Genomic DNA, 16342 nt, shown 5'->3' on the forward strand with positions numbered 1-16342 from the left:
TATTTCAAAAACGAGGCCGTTATTTGAATTTCCCGCGCAAATTTTGTCGGATTAGTTTCTCCAGTAGCCAAGGGGGGCGCCACAAAACGTGTCGCCCATGAATAACACTGAATTGACTACTCTCCTCTTTCCCTTTCTCTATGGGCCAGACTGTCTCTGGCTCTCCCAAGCTGAATCTAGAGGAACTCAAGAATCACTCCTCGTCCGAAATGATCCCCTTCCTGAGTATAATGGGAATAGAGGGAGAGCCGGGAGAAGTTTAGCTCTCTGAGCTTGTTTGTGTCATTGTGTGCCACATTGCCACAATAGACCGCTTTGGTCGCGGTGGCAGGTTTGGTTGGTCCGACCTAAGATGTCTAAAACTCTGGTGTATTCACTGATTCGATTTTGTTTTTAATTTCGTGTGGATATGGGATCAGTTTCGTTTTTCCCACTGTAGGTAATAATAATAATATTTCTTTATTTCAGATAAGATTACAAAGTGGTAATCTGAAATGAAATACTGTCCCAACAGTAACATTATACAACCATTCAAACAAATTTCGCATTGAAAAAATCTCCTAACTCATATGGTTCCAGTTTCACAATTAATGATCTCATTTCTTTCTTAAATAATTTTGAATTACTTAAATTTCTAAGTCTATTAGGTAACTGATTGTAAATTCTAATACAACTATATTCAGGATGTTTTTCACTCAGAGTTAATCTGTGAATTGGGAAGTTTAAATTTTGTGTTCTTGTGTTATAATCATGATTAGCGTTGTGTCTTATAAATTTATCCTTGTTCCTATGAAAAAATAAAGCACATTCATAGATATATAAACCATACACTGTAAATATATTATTTTGTTTGAATACATTTCTACATGTTTCCCTGAACTTAAGACTATATATTGTTCTCAGAGTTCTCTTCTGTAAAATAAACATCTCTTTCAAATTTTGGTTAGTACCCCAGAAAACTATACCATACCTCAGCCTAGATTCAAAATTTGCATGATACAGAATTTTTAATACTTTTTCACTCAAATATCTTTTAGATATTCTCAAGGCAAAATTAATCTGACTCAACTTTTGTCCTAAATATTCTGCATGCGCCCTGAATGACAGGAAGGAGTCAATGAATATCCCCAGGAATTTTGTGTTATCTGTTACAGGAATTTCTTTACTTTCCAATGTTATGCTTGTTGGTCTGCTTTTATTACTTCTGTTGGTGCTGAAAATCAGTAAGTTCGTCTTTTCCACATTTAATTTGAGATCATTATTCTTTAACCATTCTTGTGTCCTATTGAAGAAGTTAGTTCCCGATCTGATTAAAGTATCCTTTTCTTTCGCTCCGATCAACAAACTGGTATCATCCGCATAGTTCAACAATGATTCTTCCTCCTCTTCCTTCACTATGTCTTCTAGATCATTGAGGAAGACAAGAAAAAGAAGGGGTCCCAGGATACTTCCCTGAGCTATACCTCTATTATTTATCATTTCCTCCGATTCAGCACTCTCTCCATCTTTGTTAATTCTTACTTTTTGTTTTCTATTGCTCAGGTATGATTTCAACCACTTGAATGCCATTCCTCTTATTCCATGGGCTTGAATTTTGTTTAACAGATGTTCTTGATTTATTGAATCATATGCTTTTGACATATCCAGAAAAATTGCCAGAGCCAATTTGTCTCCCTCTAACAGTTCTAATATATTTTTTGTTAGTTCAAATATAGCTGTCTGTGTGGATTTTCCCTTTAAGAAACCGTGCTGGGTGTTGGCGAAGAAGTCACAACTGTTCAGAAATTCTGTTATTCTTGAACTCATTATCAATTCAAATATTTTTGAAAAGCTTGAGAGAATACTAATAGGCCTGTAGTTCCCCATGTCTTTAGGATCTCCTTTTTTTAATGCTGGTTTTATAATTGCTATTTTGAGTTGTTCTGGGAATTCTCCTTCTTTGAACGACTGATTGATAAGGTGTGCTAGGACTTCATTTATTTCAGGCAGAGCCAGTTTAATTATGCTGGTGGGTATGTCATCAACACCGCTGGTATGTTTATTTTTGAGTGATTTCCCTATTTCTAATATTTCAGTTGGGGTGGTTGGTTTTAGGTACATAGATCTGTCATTCTGCCTAAGTTTACATTCTGGCTGTGCCCACGCCTGTGGAACAACATTATTGAAGAAGTAATTGAACTTTTGTGCAATCTCACGTGGAACTCCTTCCATCCCACATTCCCCTGCATTATTCTGTCCTCTGATTTCTTTGCAAATTGTCCACATTGTCTTGCTCTTGTTGTCTGATTTTCTAAAGGTAGCGCTGTTTAGAATTTGACAGAGGGTTGTCAATTGATATCAATACTTTCCTACGACTTACGAATATGTTGTTATTTATAAGCTATTATTGATGTGTGAAAATGTATTAGTTTCGAGAAAGGGATGTGAAACATTCATTTATTCAACATGACAATAAAGAACTACAGCTAAGAATTCGGTGTTGTTGGAATTCGAGGCAGAACCAAATCAGATGAATGAACATTCGGGACGGATATACTTAAGTTTTATGGCAACTTCAGCAATATTTCGAAGAAACTGTATTGGAAATACGTAATGTGAATTGTGGGCATGTATTGAGAAATAGAAATACATAAATCTATTCTAGTCTGTTCCTCAAATATTCTTCACGAGATATAGTGAAAATTCCTTTTCCGTCAACTGAATATATTGGATATTTGACCAATCAACTGTGTTTTATTGAAATCATATTGAATTACCCCCTCAAGAATTCAATTTGTGAAACGATAATCATCTTGAAGAAGAATAGTAAATACTCCTTCGAACCCTTATTCGATAGTGTTGAAATATTGACAGATTTGTTTTTGCAACAGCTGACAAAATGGGCCAGTTTATATTTTGAATTCGTTGATCGATGTTCGATATTAACGCAAAACAAAATGAAACGAGAGAGTATCATTGGACTTCCTTTGGTAAAACAAGGATAGAACGAAGCAAATGACATATTGGCGCCGCCACTAAGATGTCTAAAACTCTGGTGTATTCACTGATTCGATTTTGTTTTTAATTTCGTGGGGATATGGGATCAGTTTCGTTTTTTCCACTGTAGGTAGCGCTGTTTAGAATTTGACAGAGCATTGTCATTTGATATTTGAAAATAATTTGCTACGACGTACGAATATGTTGTATTTATAAGCGATTATTGGTGTGTGAAAATTTATTAGTTTCGAGAAAGGGATGTAGAACATTCATTATTCAACATGTCGTTCAGTAAGTTCAGTTTTCTGTATGGACAATCAAGAGCTACAGCTAAGAATTCGGTGTTGTTGGAATTTGAAGCAGAACCAAATCAGATGAACGAACATTCGGGACGGATATTGCTTGTTTTATGGCAACTTCAGCAATATTTCAAAGAAACTGTATTGGAAATACGTAATGTGAATTGTGAACATGTATTGAGAATCAGAAATACATAAATCTATTCGAGTCTGTTACTTCAAATATTCTTCCTGAGTAGATATAGTGAAAATTTCCTTTCCGTCAACTGAATATATTGGATATTTGACCAATTAACTGTGTTTTATTAAAATCATATTGAATTACCCTCTTCATAAGTACATTTTGTCAACATAAATTATCTTGAAGAAGAACAGTAAATCCTCATTATTCTTATTATTCTTATTCGAAATTGTTGAAAAAATATGTATTGACAGATTTGTTTTTATAACGAAAATTGAACTGTAAAGCACAAATATTCCTTAACAGCTGACAAAATGCACCAGTTCAAGTTCATATTTTGAACTCGTTGGACGTTGATCGACATTCGATATCAACGCAAAACAAAACAAAACGAGAGAGTATCATTGGACTTCCTTTGGTAGAACAAGGATAGAACGAAGCAAATGACATGGTGGCGCCGCCACGAAACTGATCCCATATCCCCGATTTTCTGAAATGTTGATGCTTGCAAAAAGTGACAAGTGCACACACCAGTGTTTTAGACATCTTAGCCGCCACGAAACTGATCCCATATCCCCGATTTTCAGAAATGTTGATGCTTGCAAAAAGTGACAAGTGCACACACCAGTATTTTAGACATCTTCATTGAACTAAAGAAGTTCAAGTTCAAGTTCAATGGACATTTTAGTCCGACCAGCACACCCAGCAATCTGTAATCTGTAACGCAATAGTTGAGAGTTGGCTTGTTTCTGTTAAGTAATATTTGTTCACAATTCCATTCGCTGTTTAATGACAACGACAGATGACTCAACCACCAGCGATATTCTATTTTTGCGACAACAAAATTAATGACGTCACGCTCAAAGACGCTTTAAAACATCGATTAAGACACATAGATGTATAATACTTGGTTGGTTGGTTTTGGTATTATAGGTCCATGTTAAGACACTTGAGCCATATTTTCGCGATTAAGACGCGTGAAGCGTCTTTAAGCGGTGCTATTCGAGCGAATAAGTCATGACGTCAGTCTTTAAGACGCTTTAAGCGGAACCTGGCGGTCTTTGGAGAGCGCCTGTGTCGTCTTAAGCGGAAAGAGGCAAAAAAGAAGGGAGAATATGTTGTTTATATCGAATTTGATTTGAATTCCTACTAGGGAAGAGTGCTTTTACTCCCAATAATGCAGTTTCTGCATTATCATTTAGAATAAATAAATATTTTTCAAATAATGGCCAAAGAATAGAAATTGAAAAATTCACAATTCCATTCGCTGTCTAATGACAACGACAGATGACTCAACCACCAGCGATATTCTATTTTTGCGACAACAAAATTAATGACGTCACGCTCAAAGACGCTTTAAGACATCGATTAAAACGCTTAATCGCCAAAATATGGCTCAAGTTTTCTGCAGAGACCCTTTCACTATCGTTTTCTTTGGTCATGTCTATGGGCCTAACCTACCCACGTCAACACTGTCAACTGTCAGTACCCAAATGTTATTGTTTATTATTATTGTTATTACCAAAGATATTACACAATGTAATATCTTTGGTTATTACTAATAGTTATTACCATCCCTGTTAGAAAATTGAAAAGATAAAACATAGATCATGGGTCGGAGATATTATTGTGATTATTGCGATAAAACTTTCATTGATGATGTAGGAGCTAGAAAAAAACATTTGCAGAGTTCTCATCATATAAAGTTGAGAAATTGGTATTATGATGACTGCAGGGGTAAGATTTGTAAGAAAAATATAATTTTCCGAGAAAAATTTAACAGGGTTATTCATTTAAGATCCAAGCGTCAAATTGAAAGAAGAAATAACCAAAGCACCTTGTAGACGGTATGAACAGAATGGCACTTGTCAGTTTGCTGGCAATTGTAAATATAGACATTATACACAAGAGGAGTTAGCGGAACTGGCCCAGCAAGGTAATCTTATTAATGATTCCAGTAGTACTCAGTGCTTAGTAAACAGGCGTATGATTATCTAACTTTAAAAAACTAATGATAAAATCCTTTGCTTTAGGACAGATATCGAATTGAATCGTTCAGTTGAAGAATACTACAAGTCTAAAAATTGGTCATCTGAGATGGCCAAAATGCTCATATTTTATAGCTCTATTGATTCAGCAAGAGAACAGTATCATTAAGACAAACACTACAGCTGAACGATCCCACCATTTCCATTGCTTCAAACAATGGATAATCAACAAATGAGAAACTACAGTGTTTTTTGTGATTTTCTCTTAATAGCAATTTTGGACAAGTACTGTTCTTCAGCTGACCGATTCAGTTAGTTTACATTTTTCTGAAAGGGGCAATAATCAGAATTTTGAGAGTGTCAGTTATACCCCAACATCTTAAGCATTGTAGAGTAATTCTAAGGTACAAATTACTCATCCTTATTGTACAGGGTGGGCAAAATTGGTGATACCTGAATTACAACTTTTTCAACCCAACGAGATAGATGAAAATGCATTTCACATTACGGTCGTCTTTTTTCGAGAAACTAATAATGCCATCAACTGTATTACTCTATCTTCTTTTGTTTTCGAGTTATAGGTCAAAATTAAAATTTCAACTTTGCTCTTTCGAGTTATAGGTCAAAATTAAAATTTCAACTTTGCTCATTATCTCCGTTTCTGTTTGAGCTAGGATGTTGAAATGAAAACCTTATACAGACACTTTTTTGATAGTAATCCAGTGGCGTACTATGATTTTTTTCCAACAGGTATATTTGCTGAAATATAATATAAAGATGTATTTTTTCTTATGAAAACAGTAGCTTAAAATGACTTACAAAGACTGAGGGTGATGTATAATATATTTCTGAAGCGGTAAAAAAAATGGCGATTCTTTCTGAGTCATTTTAAACTACTGTTTTTATAAGAAAAAACACAACTTTATGTTATAGCTCAGCAAATAAACCTGTAGGAAAAAATCATAGTACGCCACTGGATTGCTTTCTAAAAAGTGTCTATTGTCTTCATTTCAACATCCTAGCACAAACAGAAACGGAGATAATGACTAAAGTTGAAATCGTCCAAATTTAAATTTTAGCCTATAACTCAAAAACAAAAGAAGATAGAAGAATGCAGTTGATGGCATTATTAGTTTCTCGAAAAAACACGACATGAATGGTACATTCATTTTTCTCTATCTCATAGGGTTGAAAAGTTATCACCAATTTTGCCAACCCTGTGAAAATTGAGAAATTGTCATTTTCAATGAAGCTGAATAACTCGCTTATTTGAACTCGTATTCGAAATCCGTTGTTACATTCTACAGGCACTTTTTTATGAGGAATTCAAATATGATATTAAGAAATTTTTCGATCCAGTCATTTTCGAGATACGAAGGGGATTTCTGATTTTTCAAATGTAAGCTATAGTTGAAAGTTCATTCATCTTGCTGCAATTTCTTTGCTGATTTCAAAAATGTATCATATGTTGCTATTCACATGAATGTTACACGAGAAAAAAATTCAATACATACTTTTTGCTGCTTTTCGATTCTCTGTTGAAGGCTGGGTTACCATCGAAAACGTTATATTCATGTGAATAGCGACATATGATACATTTTTGAAATGAGCAAAAAAATTGCAGCAAGATGAAAGAACTTTCAACTATAGTTTACATTTGAAAAATCGGAAATCCCTGTCGTATCTCGAAAATGACTAGATCAAAGAATTTATTGATATAATATTCGAATTCCTCATGAAAAAGTGCCTGTAGAATGTAACCACAGATTTCGAATACGAGTTCAACTAAGCGAGTTATTCAGCTTCATTTAAAATGACAATTTCTCAATTTTCGTTCATAACTCAAAATCCATGAACGTTAGGCTGGATCTGTGAGAATGTGCCGTCCGTTTTCTTCTAGCTGATATAGTTCTCGAGATCCCCTCAGTAGACGACGAATTTTGCCCACCCCGTACACCCACTGAAATTACTACAACTATCTATTCTATTCTTAAATTCAACATACAGACTGATTGATGTAGAATGTTCTTTAGAGATTTTAGCTGAAATACTGTCAAAATAAAAGTGAAAATTTGTGGTCTGAGAGTCTTGGATATTGATATGTTCAAGTAAAATATTTCTATGGAGAAGTGTGAACCAAAAGATACCCTATACCATTGGGTTTTGAAGGAACGAGAAAATATTATGCCATATTTTTAATCAGATTATAGAAGCGTGAGCGATGGCATCAGGCAGCCAATTGTGACCATTTCTTTTCTCGAAATAGGACTTTCTAGTAAGAAAGAAATAATATCATGCATGGGATTCATTTCTAAACTAATGTACCTAATTACCAACTGAGTTAGAACGATTGTATAGGTATACTTACCAGCTTTTGGATGATCTTCTAGACCTAGACTAAACTAACAATCACTTTCGGTACCGGCAAACGGGGTAATTTCGATCAAGCATGCCTCTGAGAAAATAAAAGAGCGTAAAATGGAACGTTTACATTTTATCTGGTCAACAGCTATCAGTTGGTTCTGAGAGTGTAGTCGTACTCGAGTGTGTAGTGTTCAGGGGCACATAAGGTAAGAACGTGTAGGCAAATGTGTTTATAGAAGGTTGGTTAAAACTGAAACATGCTGAAACGATTCATTGCACAGCTAACAGCATTAGCAAAGGAAAAGAATTCGTAAATATATGGAAAAATGAAGTTATTTGTGAATGACAAAAAAAACACTTCAATTAAATTTTTTCAAAGCTCTTTTGAAGATTTTTGAAAAAAATCCAATGTTGAGGGGTAATTTCGATCACTTCCAGTCTCAGGAATTTATTTTCATATTTTAAATTAGAAGTAATATTTCAGGTTATATTTTTTTGTAGTAAACTAATATAGGTGTTACTGATTACTGATGCTGGGTGTGTTGGACGGATAAACCAAACGTGCCACTGCGACTAAGATGTCTAAAATACTGGTGTGTGCACTTGTCACTTTTTGCACGCATCAACATTTCAGAAAATCGGGGATATGGGATCAGTTTCGTGGCGGCGCCACCATGTCATTTGCTTCGTTCTATCCTTGTTCTACCAAAGGAAGTCCAATGATACTCTTTCGTTTTATTTTATTTTGCTGTTTAGCAATATTTGTGATTAACAGTTTAATTTTCGTTGTAAAAACAAATCTCTCAATATTTCAACACTATCGAATAAGGGTTCGAAGGAGTATTTACTATTCTTCTTCAAGATAATTTCCGTTTGACAAATTGAATTCGTAAGGGGGGTATAATTCAATATGATTTTGATGAAACACTGTTTATTGGTCAAATATCCAATATATTCAGTTGACTAAAAGGGAATTTTCACTACATCTACTCAGGAAGAATATTTGAAGAACAGACTCGAATAGATTTATGGATTTCTGATTCTCAATACATGCTCACAATTCACATTACGTATTTCCAATACAGTTTCTTTGAAATATTGCTGAAATTGCCATAAAACTTAAGTATATCCGTCCCGAATGTTCATTCATCTGATTTGGTTCTGCCTCAAATTCCAACAACACCGAATTCTTAGCTGTAGCTCTTGATTGTCCATACAGAAAACTGAACTTTACTGAACGACATGTTGAATAAATGCATGTTCTGCACCCCTTTCTCGAAACTTATACATTTTCACACAACAATAATCGCTTATAAATACAATATATTCGTAAGTCGTAGGAAAGTATTCAAATTATTTTCAAATCTCAATTGACAATGCTCTGTCAAATTCTAAACAGCGCTACCTACAGTGGGAAAAACGAAATTGATCCCATATCCCCACGGAATTAAAAACAAAATCGAATCAGTGAATACACCAGAGTTTTAGACATCTTAACTGCGACTAAGCGGTCTATTGTAGCACCAAAGAGTAACCAAGTAAGTTGGTTACTCTTTGGTAGCACATAGGCAAGCTCGTAGAGCTAGACCTCTCCCTCCAGTCCCATCCCCGCCAGGCAGTCACAGAGGATGTGTGCTCAATCGTTTCGTCCTCCTCTAAGTAGAGTGTGCAGAGCGACTTATTGACAATGCTGAGTTTTTTAAGATGGGCAAGTAGGTGTTACCATGCATATCTCCCCGTTTAGGGAGAGAGACATTTAATAATAATTTGGTTTATATTATTTAAGTGCCTCCACATTACCAAAAAAAAAATTTGACCCCGGAGATAGAAAAATAATGAAGAAATATTCTTCAGAGGGCAGTGGCGGCGGTTAGTCAAGAAAAAGTCAATTAGTGCTGCCATGCCGCTGAGCAATTTGCCAACTCTTACCCTAAGAATGTTATATTTTGTGTGAAACTGAGAATTTGTGATTATATTTGTGATGGGCATTTTTCTCACCCTAGCCGCTCCTTACCTTTGCTCGGGCGCCAGTGGGACAATCATAGACTTAAATGATCAGTGGAGAAGGGTAGCAGTGAAAACTAGGGTGGTAGCGTCTTCTTGGTCTCTGCCTTCTGACGGTTTTTAATCGTTCAAAAAGAGTACCTACCTCTTCTGACGAAAATCTAGCTCTAACTGATTTAGGGACCAGACTCCCACTGGCGAAAATAGCTAGCAACAAAATTAACGTTCAGTTCTAATCCTAATGGATTAAATTATATACAGAAATGTACAAGTAGTAACAAATGTTGATGTCAACCGGCGCGGCGGCCTGGTCCGTGTGGGGAGGCTGATGAAATACAGTCTCTCCAGGAAAATACGGTTGAAATAGACAGTAAATACGGTTAAATTTTGGAATCCTGGCAAGTCACTCCCTCTGTCGGCGGAAATCGGTACGGTAGAGTAAAATGCAATCCAGTGGTCTACTCTGATTTTTTCCGACAGGCTTGCTTGCCGAGCTCAAAAATTTTGTTTTATTTTATGGAAGCAATAATTTAAAATGACTTGGAAAGGATCATCCTTTTTTTTCCGTTACAAAGAACTATCATACATCGCCCTCTGATGCATTCAGATATCATGAAAAAAAATAGAATGAAAAATACAGGGTCTTTCACGAGGAACCTCACCCATATTTATACGGGAAACTACTGAACGTATTGTCATGAAATTCAGCACTTATAAGTATTTCACGATGCTGATGAAATCTAAAATATTTTCAAGGCATGAACACCTCCGGTTTTTCTGGAAATGACGTCAACTTCCGTTTTTCAAATTAGAACACCATTTTTTTATTGCAGAAATAGATTCCTTAGAAAATTTCAAATTATTTTGATGTAACATTTTTCAGTTTTGGTTGGAAAATTCTCTCTGAGCGGGAAAATTCGAAAAAAAAAAATCGAAAATAGAGCTCCGCTGAAACAAGAATAACTTCGAGGTTTTTGGATGGAAAATTTCCATTTTTGGGATTTTTCAAGATGTAAGATTGATGTATCCACTTTAAAAATCGAAATCGCGATTCATGATACAGGGGGTGAAAAAATCGCTTTCAAAGTTAGGGATGACAAAATCGTGAAAAATCAATTTTTTCAAATTAGAACCCCATTTTTTTATGGCAGATATTGAATCTACGTTAAAAAATAATGTGAGTGTATGCATCACACCCTTGCCTTAAAATGGATATTTTATTCACAAAAAACTGTTTTTCGTCTTGAATTTTCAGCTATTTCTTTTCCCTTCACGCCAAAAAGATGAAATTTTCAGGAACTGTTATTTGAACCATGCTGTAGATTTTTCACCCCTTCTTGAAACCGACTTCAAGTTACTATTAGGAGAACCATGGCAAACTCTCGCAATTATAACTAGAGAAGATGCTCAAAGTTTTGACCGTTAATTTCTAGACATTTATTTATACGTCTCAGGAATGCTTCGTGCGTTGCTCTTCTTATTTCATCGGGAGGAAGAGATCTGCAAAAGTGTTTAAAAACCAAATTGAGTTTCAAAACTATGAATCTAAAAATCTAAACAAACCTGAACGCATTTCTGACTCGTTCTATGCAGTCCTCTTTATCAGTCAGGGGAGTTGAGTAGACAATATTTTTTATCCTACCCCAAACATAATAGTCTAAAGGAGTTAAATCGGGAGAACGTGGTGGCCAAAGATGTGGACCATTGTTCGACAACCATCGATCTTCAAATAGCCTGTAGAGGATATTTGACACATTGAGTGAATTGTGTGGAGGCGCGCCATCTTGTTGATACCATAAGTCATTATGGTTCTGTACTAGCGGCTCAATTATTTGAGTCAATATGTCAGAATATCTATCTCCTAAGGGAGAACATTCTTTAAATAATACAAACATGTGTAGTGTTCTATCTTACCAGTTAAAGTCCCATCATAAATGTGAACATCGAGAATTGCATTATTTTTGATGGCGCAAAAAACATTGAAACTCCAGGTCTCTTGAAAGTTCCATTGTCTGAAGTGGTGGTTGTTCTCTTCGTCCCAATAATGACTGTTATGCCTTTTGAAAGAACCATTCTTTGTGAATTTAGATTCATCTGGTCAAATTATACAGTCCAAAAAGTTTTCATTCTCTTGAAATCGAATCATCATAGCTTCGCAAAACTCTGTTCTCCTGACGAAATCAGTTTCCTTCAAATGCTGTACCCTATTGAATTTATATGGGTGCATTTTATGTTTTTTTAATATTCTCCAAACACTCGATTGAGATAATCCCAGATCAATCTCGGTATCTTTGAGAGAATTTTGAGGATTCACACGAAAATATGCAAGAACTGTAATTTCGATGTTCTCATCTTCTACTACACTTTTTTCTCTGTGTATAGTTTTCTTAACGAAAGATCCGACATTTCTCAAGTTTGTCATGGTTCTGTTAATGGTATCTCTCGTTGGTCTGGGTCGGTCAGGAAACCTCTCAATGAACAGTCGAATCGTTCTATCTACAACTTTATTACATTCTCCATGAAGTAGAATGAGATTTAAATAATCTTCATTGGTAAAATTAGGCATAGTGATCGATTTTATAACTTAATACGAATTATCACCAAATTAATAGTAAACAAAAAATGCTACTGAATGAAGAGGAATTTGGCAGATGTAATTAATGATATCTATCATTAAAAAAAAGAATGTAAAACATGGTAAGTTTTTGCATATGGTTCATAAGGAATTATTTATTTATCACTGGAGAGAAAACCGATGGCCGATTAGTTGAAATAAAGAGGTTTCCGATACAAATTCGAATCAAAATTCGCCATCTATTTAGGAACAACCTGTAACTCTTTTCTCTTGCATATTAGGGTAGTAAAATCTAAAACATGGTTTAAGTAACAGTTCCTGAAAATTTCATCTTTTTGGCGTGAAGGGAAAAGAAATAGCTGAAAATTCAAGACGAAAAACAGTTTTTTGTGAATAACTCAGAAAATATCCACTTTAGAGCAAGGTGTGATGCATACACTCACATTATTTTTTAACGTAGATTCAATATCTGAGTAATATAAAATTCAATACACCCCTCTCGTTTTTTTTCTTTCTTTTTTGTTTTCAGATTATTCTTCGTCAACCATCATAGTAGAAAGAATGGGAAGAAGTTTTTGGATTTTGTCATATGAAGAAGATGTCCTTCAATTTCAATTATTTTCAGCTTATTCTTTACACAAATACATCATCATTACACTTATACGGGCAAACAGAGAGTTTTTTCTGAGGTTTTTATCTCTGTTTTTTTCATGTATCATACGAAGATATGTATGGTACCCCGTTGACATTTTTCCTCTGCTTACACTGAGATCTGGAACGAGAAACAGGTTTTTAGGATCTGTCTCTTGTTCCATTTCTTTACACCCGCTTCATTGTTATTTTCAGATTGTAAAAGTTTGTAACTCTCTTTTTCAAAAGAATATATATATATATAATATCTGCCATAAAAAAATGGGGTTCTAATTTGAAAAAATTGATTTTTCACGATTTTGTCATCCCTAACTTTGAAAGCGATTTTTTCACCCCCTGTATCATGAATGGCGATTTCGATTTTTGAAGTGGATACATCAATCTTACACCTTGAAAAATCCCAAAAATGAAAATTTTCCATCCAAAAACCTCGAAGTTATTCTTGTTCCAGCGGAGCTCTATTTTCGATTTTTTTTTCGAATTTTCCCGCTCAGACAGAATTTTCTAACCAAAACTGAAAAATGTTACATCAAAATAACTTGAAATTTTCTAAGGAATCTATTTCTGCAATAAAAAATGGTGTTCTAATTTGAAAAACGGAAGTTGACGTAATTTCCGGAAAAACCGGAGGTGCTCATGCCTTGAAAATATTTTAGATTTCATCAGCATCGTGAAATACTTATAAGTGCTGAATTTCATGAAAATACGTTCAGTAGTTTCCCGTATAAATATGGGTGAGGTTCCTCGTGAAAGACCCTGTATAGTTTGTAATATGTGAGTATTGAGTAGGCTGATGCACAGAATAATATGTCTCAACGCATGGTGTAATAATTATTAATCTGGGGGCGATGTATAATGCATTATACATATATTTCGAAAAAAAAGGGCGATCCTTTCTAAGTTATTTTAAAATAATGTTTTTATCAGAAAAAACAGAACTTAATGTTATAGCTTAGCAAGGAAACCTCTTGGGGAAAAATGAATTTCGCCACTGAATTGCTCAAAAAAGTGTCCGTATAATGTTTAAATTTGGTCATTAGACCAATGTTGAAATCGCCCAAATTTAAATTTTGGCCTATAACTCGCAAACAAAAGAAGATAAAGAGATGGCATTTTAAGTTTTCCGAAAAAAGGTAACCGAATGTACCATTAATTTTCCTCTATCTCTTCGGGTTGAAATGTTGTAGTTCAGGTATCACCAATTTTGCCCACCCTGTACATAGTACAGGTTGAGTTTGTGACTCGTACCAATATTTTAACAGTAGATTCTTGAGGTCAAAAGAAACACTTTTTTACTATAAAATTTTTTCCGATTCGTCTCTGATAAAAAGATAAAGCCATTTTAAGTTTTCATAATGAGCAATGCCACCCCTGGAGAAACAAAATTCTCTTCAGAATAACAAGCTGAATCTATGACATTACACATCTGTGGATCTTTTAAATAGAGTTGCACTCAGCAAAATTACCCAATTTTTCGAATTTGACAGATTATTTTTGAACATCGAATTACTCGAAAACGGCGCATTATAAGAGAAAATATGAACAATACTTTTGTTTTACAAAACGTTCAAATATTCATTAGATAGCGTCAAACTTAGTTTCAAGAGTCGAGTTGTTTGAGTTTTTGGTATTCTTGTGGTACGTGATGGTCATAATGAGAAAAGTGGAAGACGTGGGTGATATCTCGTGTTCGAAAAATATTCATCAAATAAATGAAAAACAATATTCCGAAATTCATTTATTTCGGTGAAACAGTTTGATAGATGGAACTAAAAATATTTTTTTTTATAGTTTTTGAACAGGTTGTATCTTTTAAACCGAGCCGACTCGGAAAAAATGGTATAGGAAATAAGTGTTTCTTTCGACCTCACTGTTAATATTTTTGTACTAGTCAAAGACTCGCTCTATATATTTCAACAGAAGATTCCCGAAGTCAAAAGAATTACAAAATTATTTTTTGTCGAAAGTGCTGAAGATTTGAAAAAATGACATTTTATGGGCATGTTCCTCAAATAAAAAAGTGAATTGACAGCCGTTCATGCATTGTATTTTATTTTTTATCAGGAAACTATTGCTTTTACGGACATAATACTGGAGTGGAAAAATATTTGAATTTAATCGTTCACATATTTTTAAATAAAGAAATGTTCTTTAGTATAAAAGTTCCAGTAACAAATAGAATAGGGGTTGCATCTTTCACCTCTTTAAAAGATCACAACAAAATTGAAAGAATATTCATATGGGTAACCTTCCTGTTGGTATAACATGCCCACAAAATGCTATTCCTTCAACATTTCCCACTTCCAAAAAAAAAATATATATTTTTTACTCATTTTTGAAAGCGCATAACTTTACAAGCAAAGGCCTGAGAGCTATTAAGTTTACATGAAAGACCCAATTTAATTTTCGTCAAGGAATCACCCCCTAAGAACCTCGGTAACGCTTTGTGTATATAATTTTTTTATGAAGTTTGTTTTCGTCTCCATGTTGACATGATTTTATCACTTCATGAATTCTGGCTCTCACTTTTGCATAAAATAAATAAAGTAACGATCTCTTGAGAAAAACGAGACTGCCAAATTCCCCCAAATTCCAACTCCTTGAATTCTAATAGCTTTTGATGAGAAAAACCACCATAATTTAGTCTCTATGATAGTTAAATGAATTACTGACATTATCGTTTTTCCTAAGTTGAAATGGAAAAAGCCCTCAAACAAAAGGAAAGAGAAGAAGCACTAAATATACCTACTTTGGACAGTTGGATGGAGAGATACAGTGAAAAACACATGAATAAAACTGACAGCAATATTGTTAGGCCCTTTTGGACATTTCCTACTACATTGGAACGAAGAGCTGATTTACCACCTTCTTTGAAAAAGTACCAGGAAAACGATTTTCTCACAAGTGAAATTCAGGAATGGGGGTGAAACTGCATCTGAAATTGGTTCTGAATAAAGTATTCCAATAAAATGGTTTTTTTACGTATATGCCGTGGTCTTTTCCGTATTTCACCTGACGTTTCGCCAACAACTGCGGTAGGCATATTTCTATCCTAGGAACCTTGATGTTTTAAAATTACCATCATGATTACTTCAAATCACTTTTACATAATAAAAAATTTAGATGAGTAGTACATGATTTTTTTTGTAATTTGTCTTTGGAAAATTGAACTTTATGAAGGAGACGAATGTTTTGAATCGCATAAATCATATTTTTGAATTGTTGAAGTTGTAGAGTTGGACTCCTTCAAATTCAATAACGAATTTGGTTGTTAATTTTGAAAGTTACCTAACGCCATTCCTTG

The 16342-nt window shown here is 34.5% G+C and overlaps 2 protein-coding genes across 3 annotated transcripts; one reads left to right on the forward strand and one right to left on the reverse strand.

Annotated features, from left to right (window-relative positions):
* Positions 1 to 899: 899 nt before the first annotated feature.
* Positions 900 to 2265, reverse strand: LOC123322961. Its single transcript, XM_044911073.1, has 3 exons — positions 1845 to 2265; positions 971 to 1586; positions 900 to 912 (listed from the first exon to the last, which is right to left on the reverse strand). The coding sequence occupies exons 1-3, from the start codon at positions 2263 to 2265 to the stop codon at positions 900 to 902; spliced, it is 1050 nt and encodes a 349-aa protein (XP_044767008.1).
* A 2640-nt stretch (positions 2266 to 4905) lies between these two features.
* On the forward strand, positions 4906 to 16008 carry LOC123320334 (zinc finger matrin-type protein 5). Of its 2 annotated transcripts, none has more exons than XM_044907639.1 (4): positions 4906 to 4970; positions 5008 to 5193; positions 5255 to 5392; positions 15730 to 16008. In XM_044907639.1, the coding sequence occupies exons 2-4, from the start codon at positions 5067 to 5069 to the stop codon at positions 15963 to 15965; spliced, it is 501 nt and encodes a 166-aa protein (XP_044763574.1). In that variant the 5' UTR covers positions 4906 to 4970; positions 5008 to 5066; the 3' UTR covers positions 15966 to 16008. The 2 variants fall into 2 exon arrangements, with proteins under 2 accessions (XP_044763574.1, XP_044763579.1); XM_044907644.1 differs by having other exon boundaries at positions 4947 to 4971; positions 5022 to 5193.
* The last annotated feature ends 334 nt before the right edge of the window (positions 16009 to 16342 follow it).

This window comes from Coccinella septempunctata, chromosome 1 (genome assembly GCF_907165205.1).
Source record: "Coccinella septempunctata chromosome 1, icCocSept1.1, whole genome shotgun sequence".
NCBI lineage: Eukaryota > Metazoa > Arthropoda > Insecta > Coleoptera > Coccinellidae > Coccinella > Coccinella septempunctata.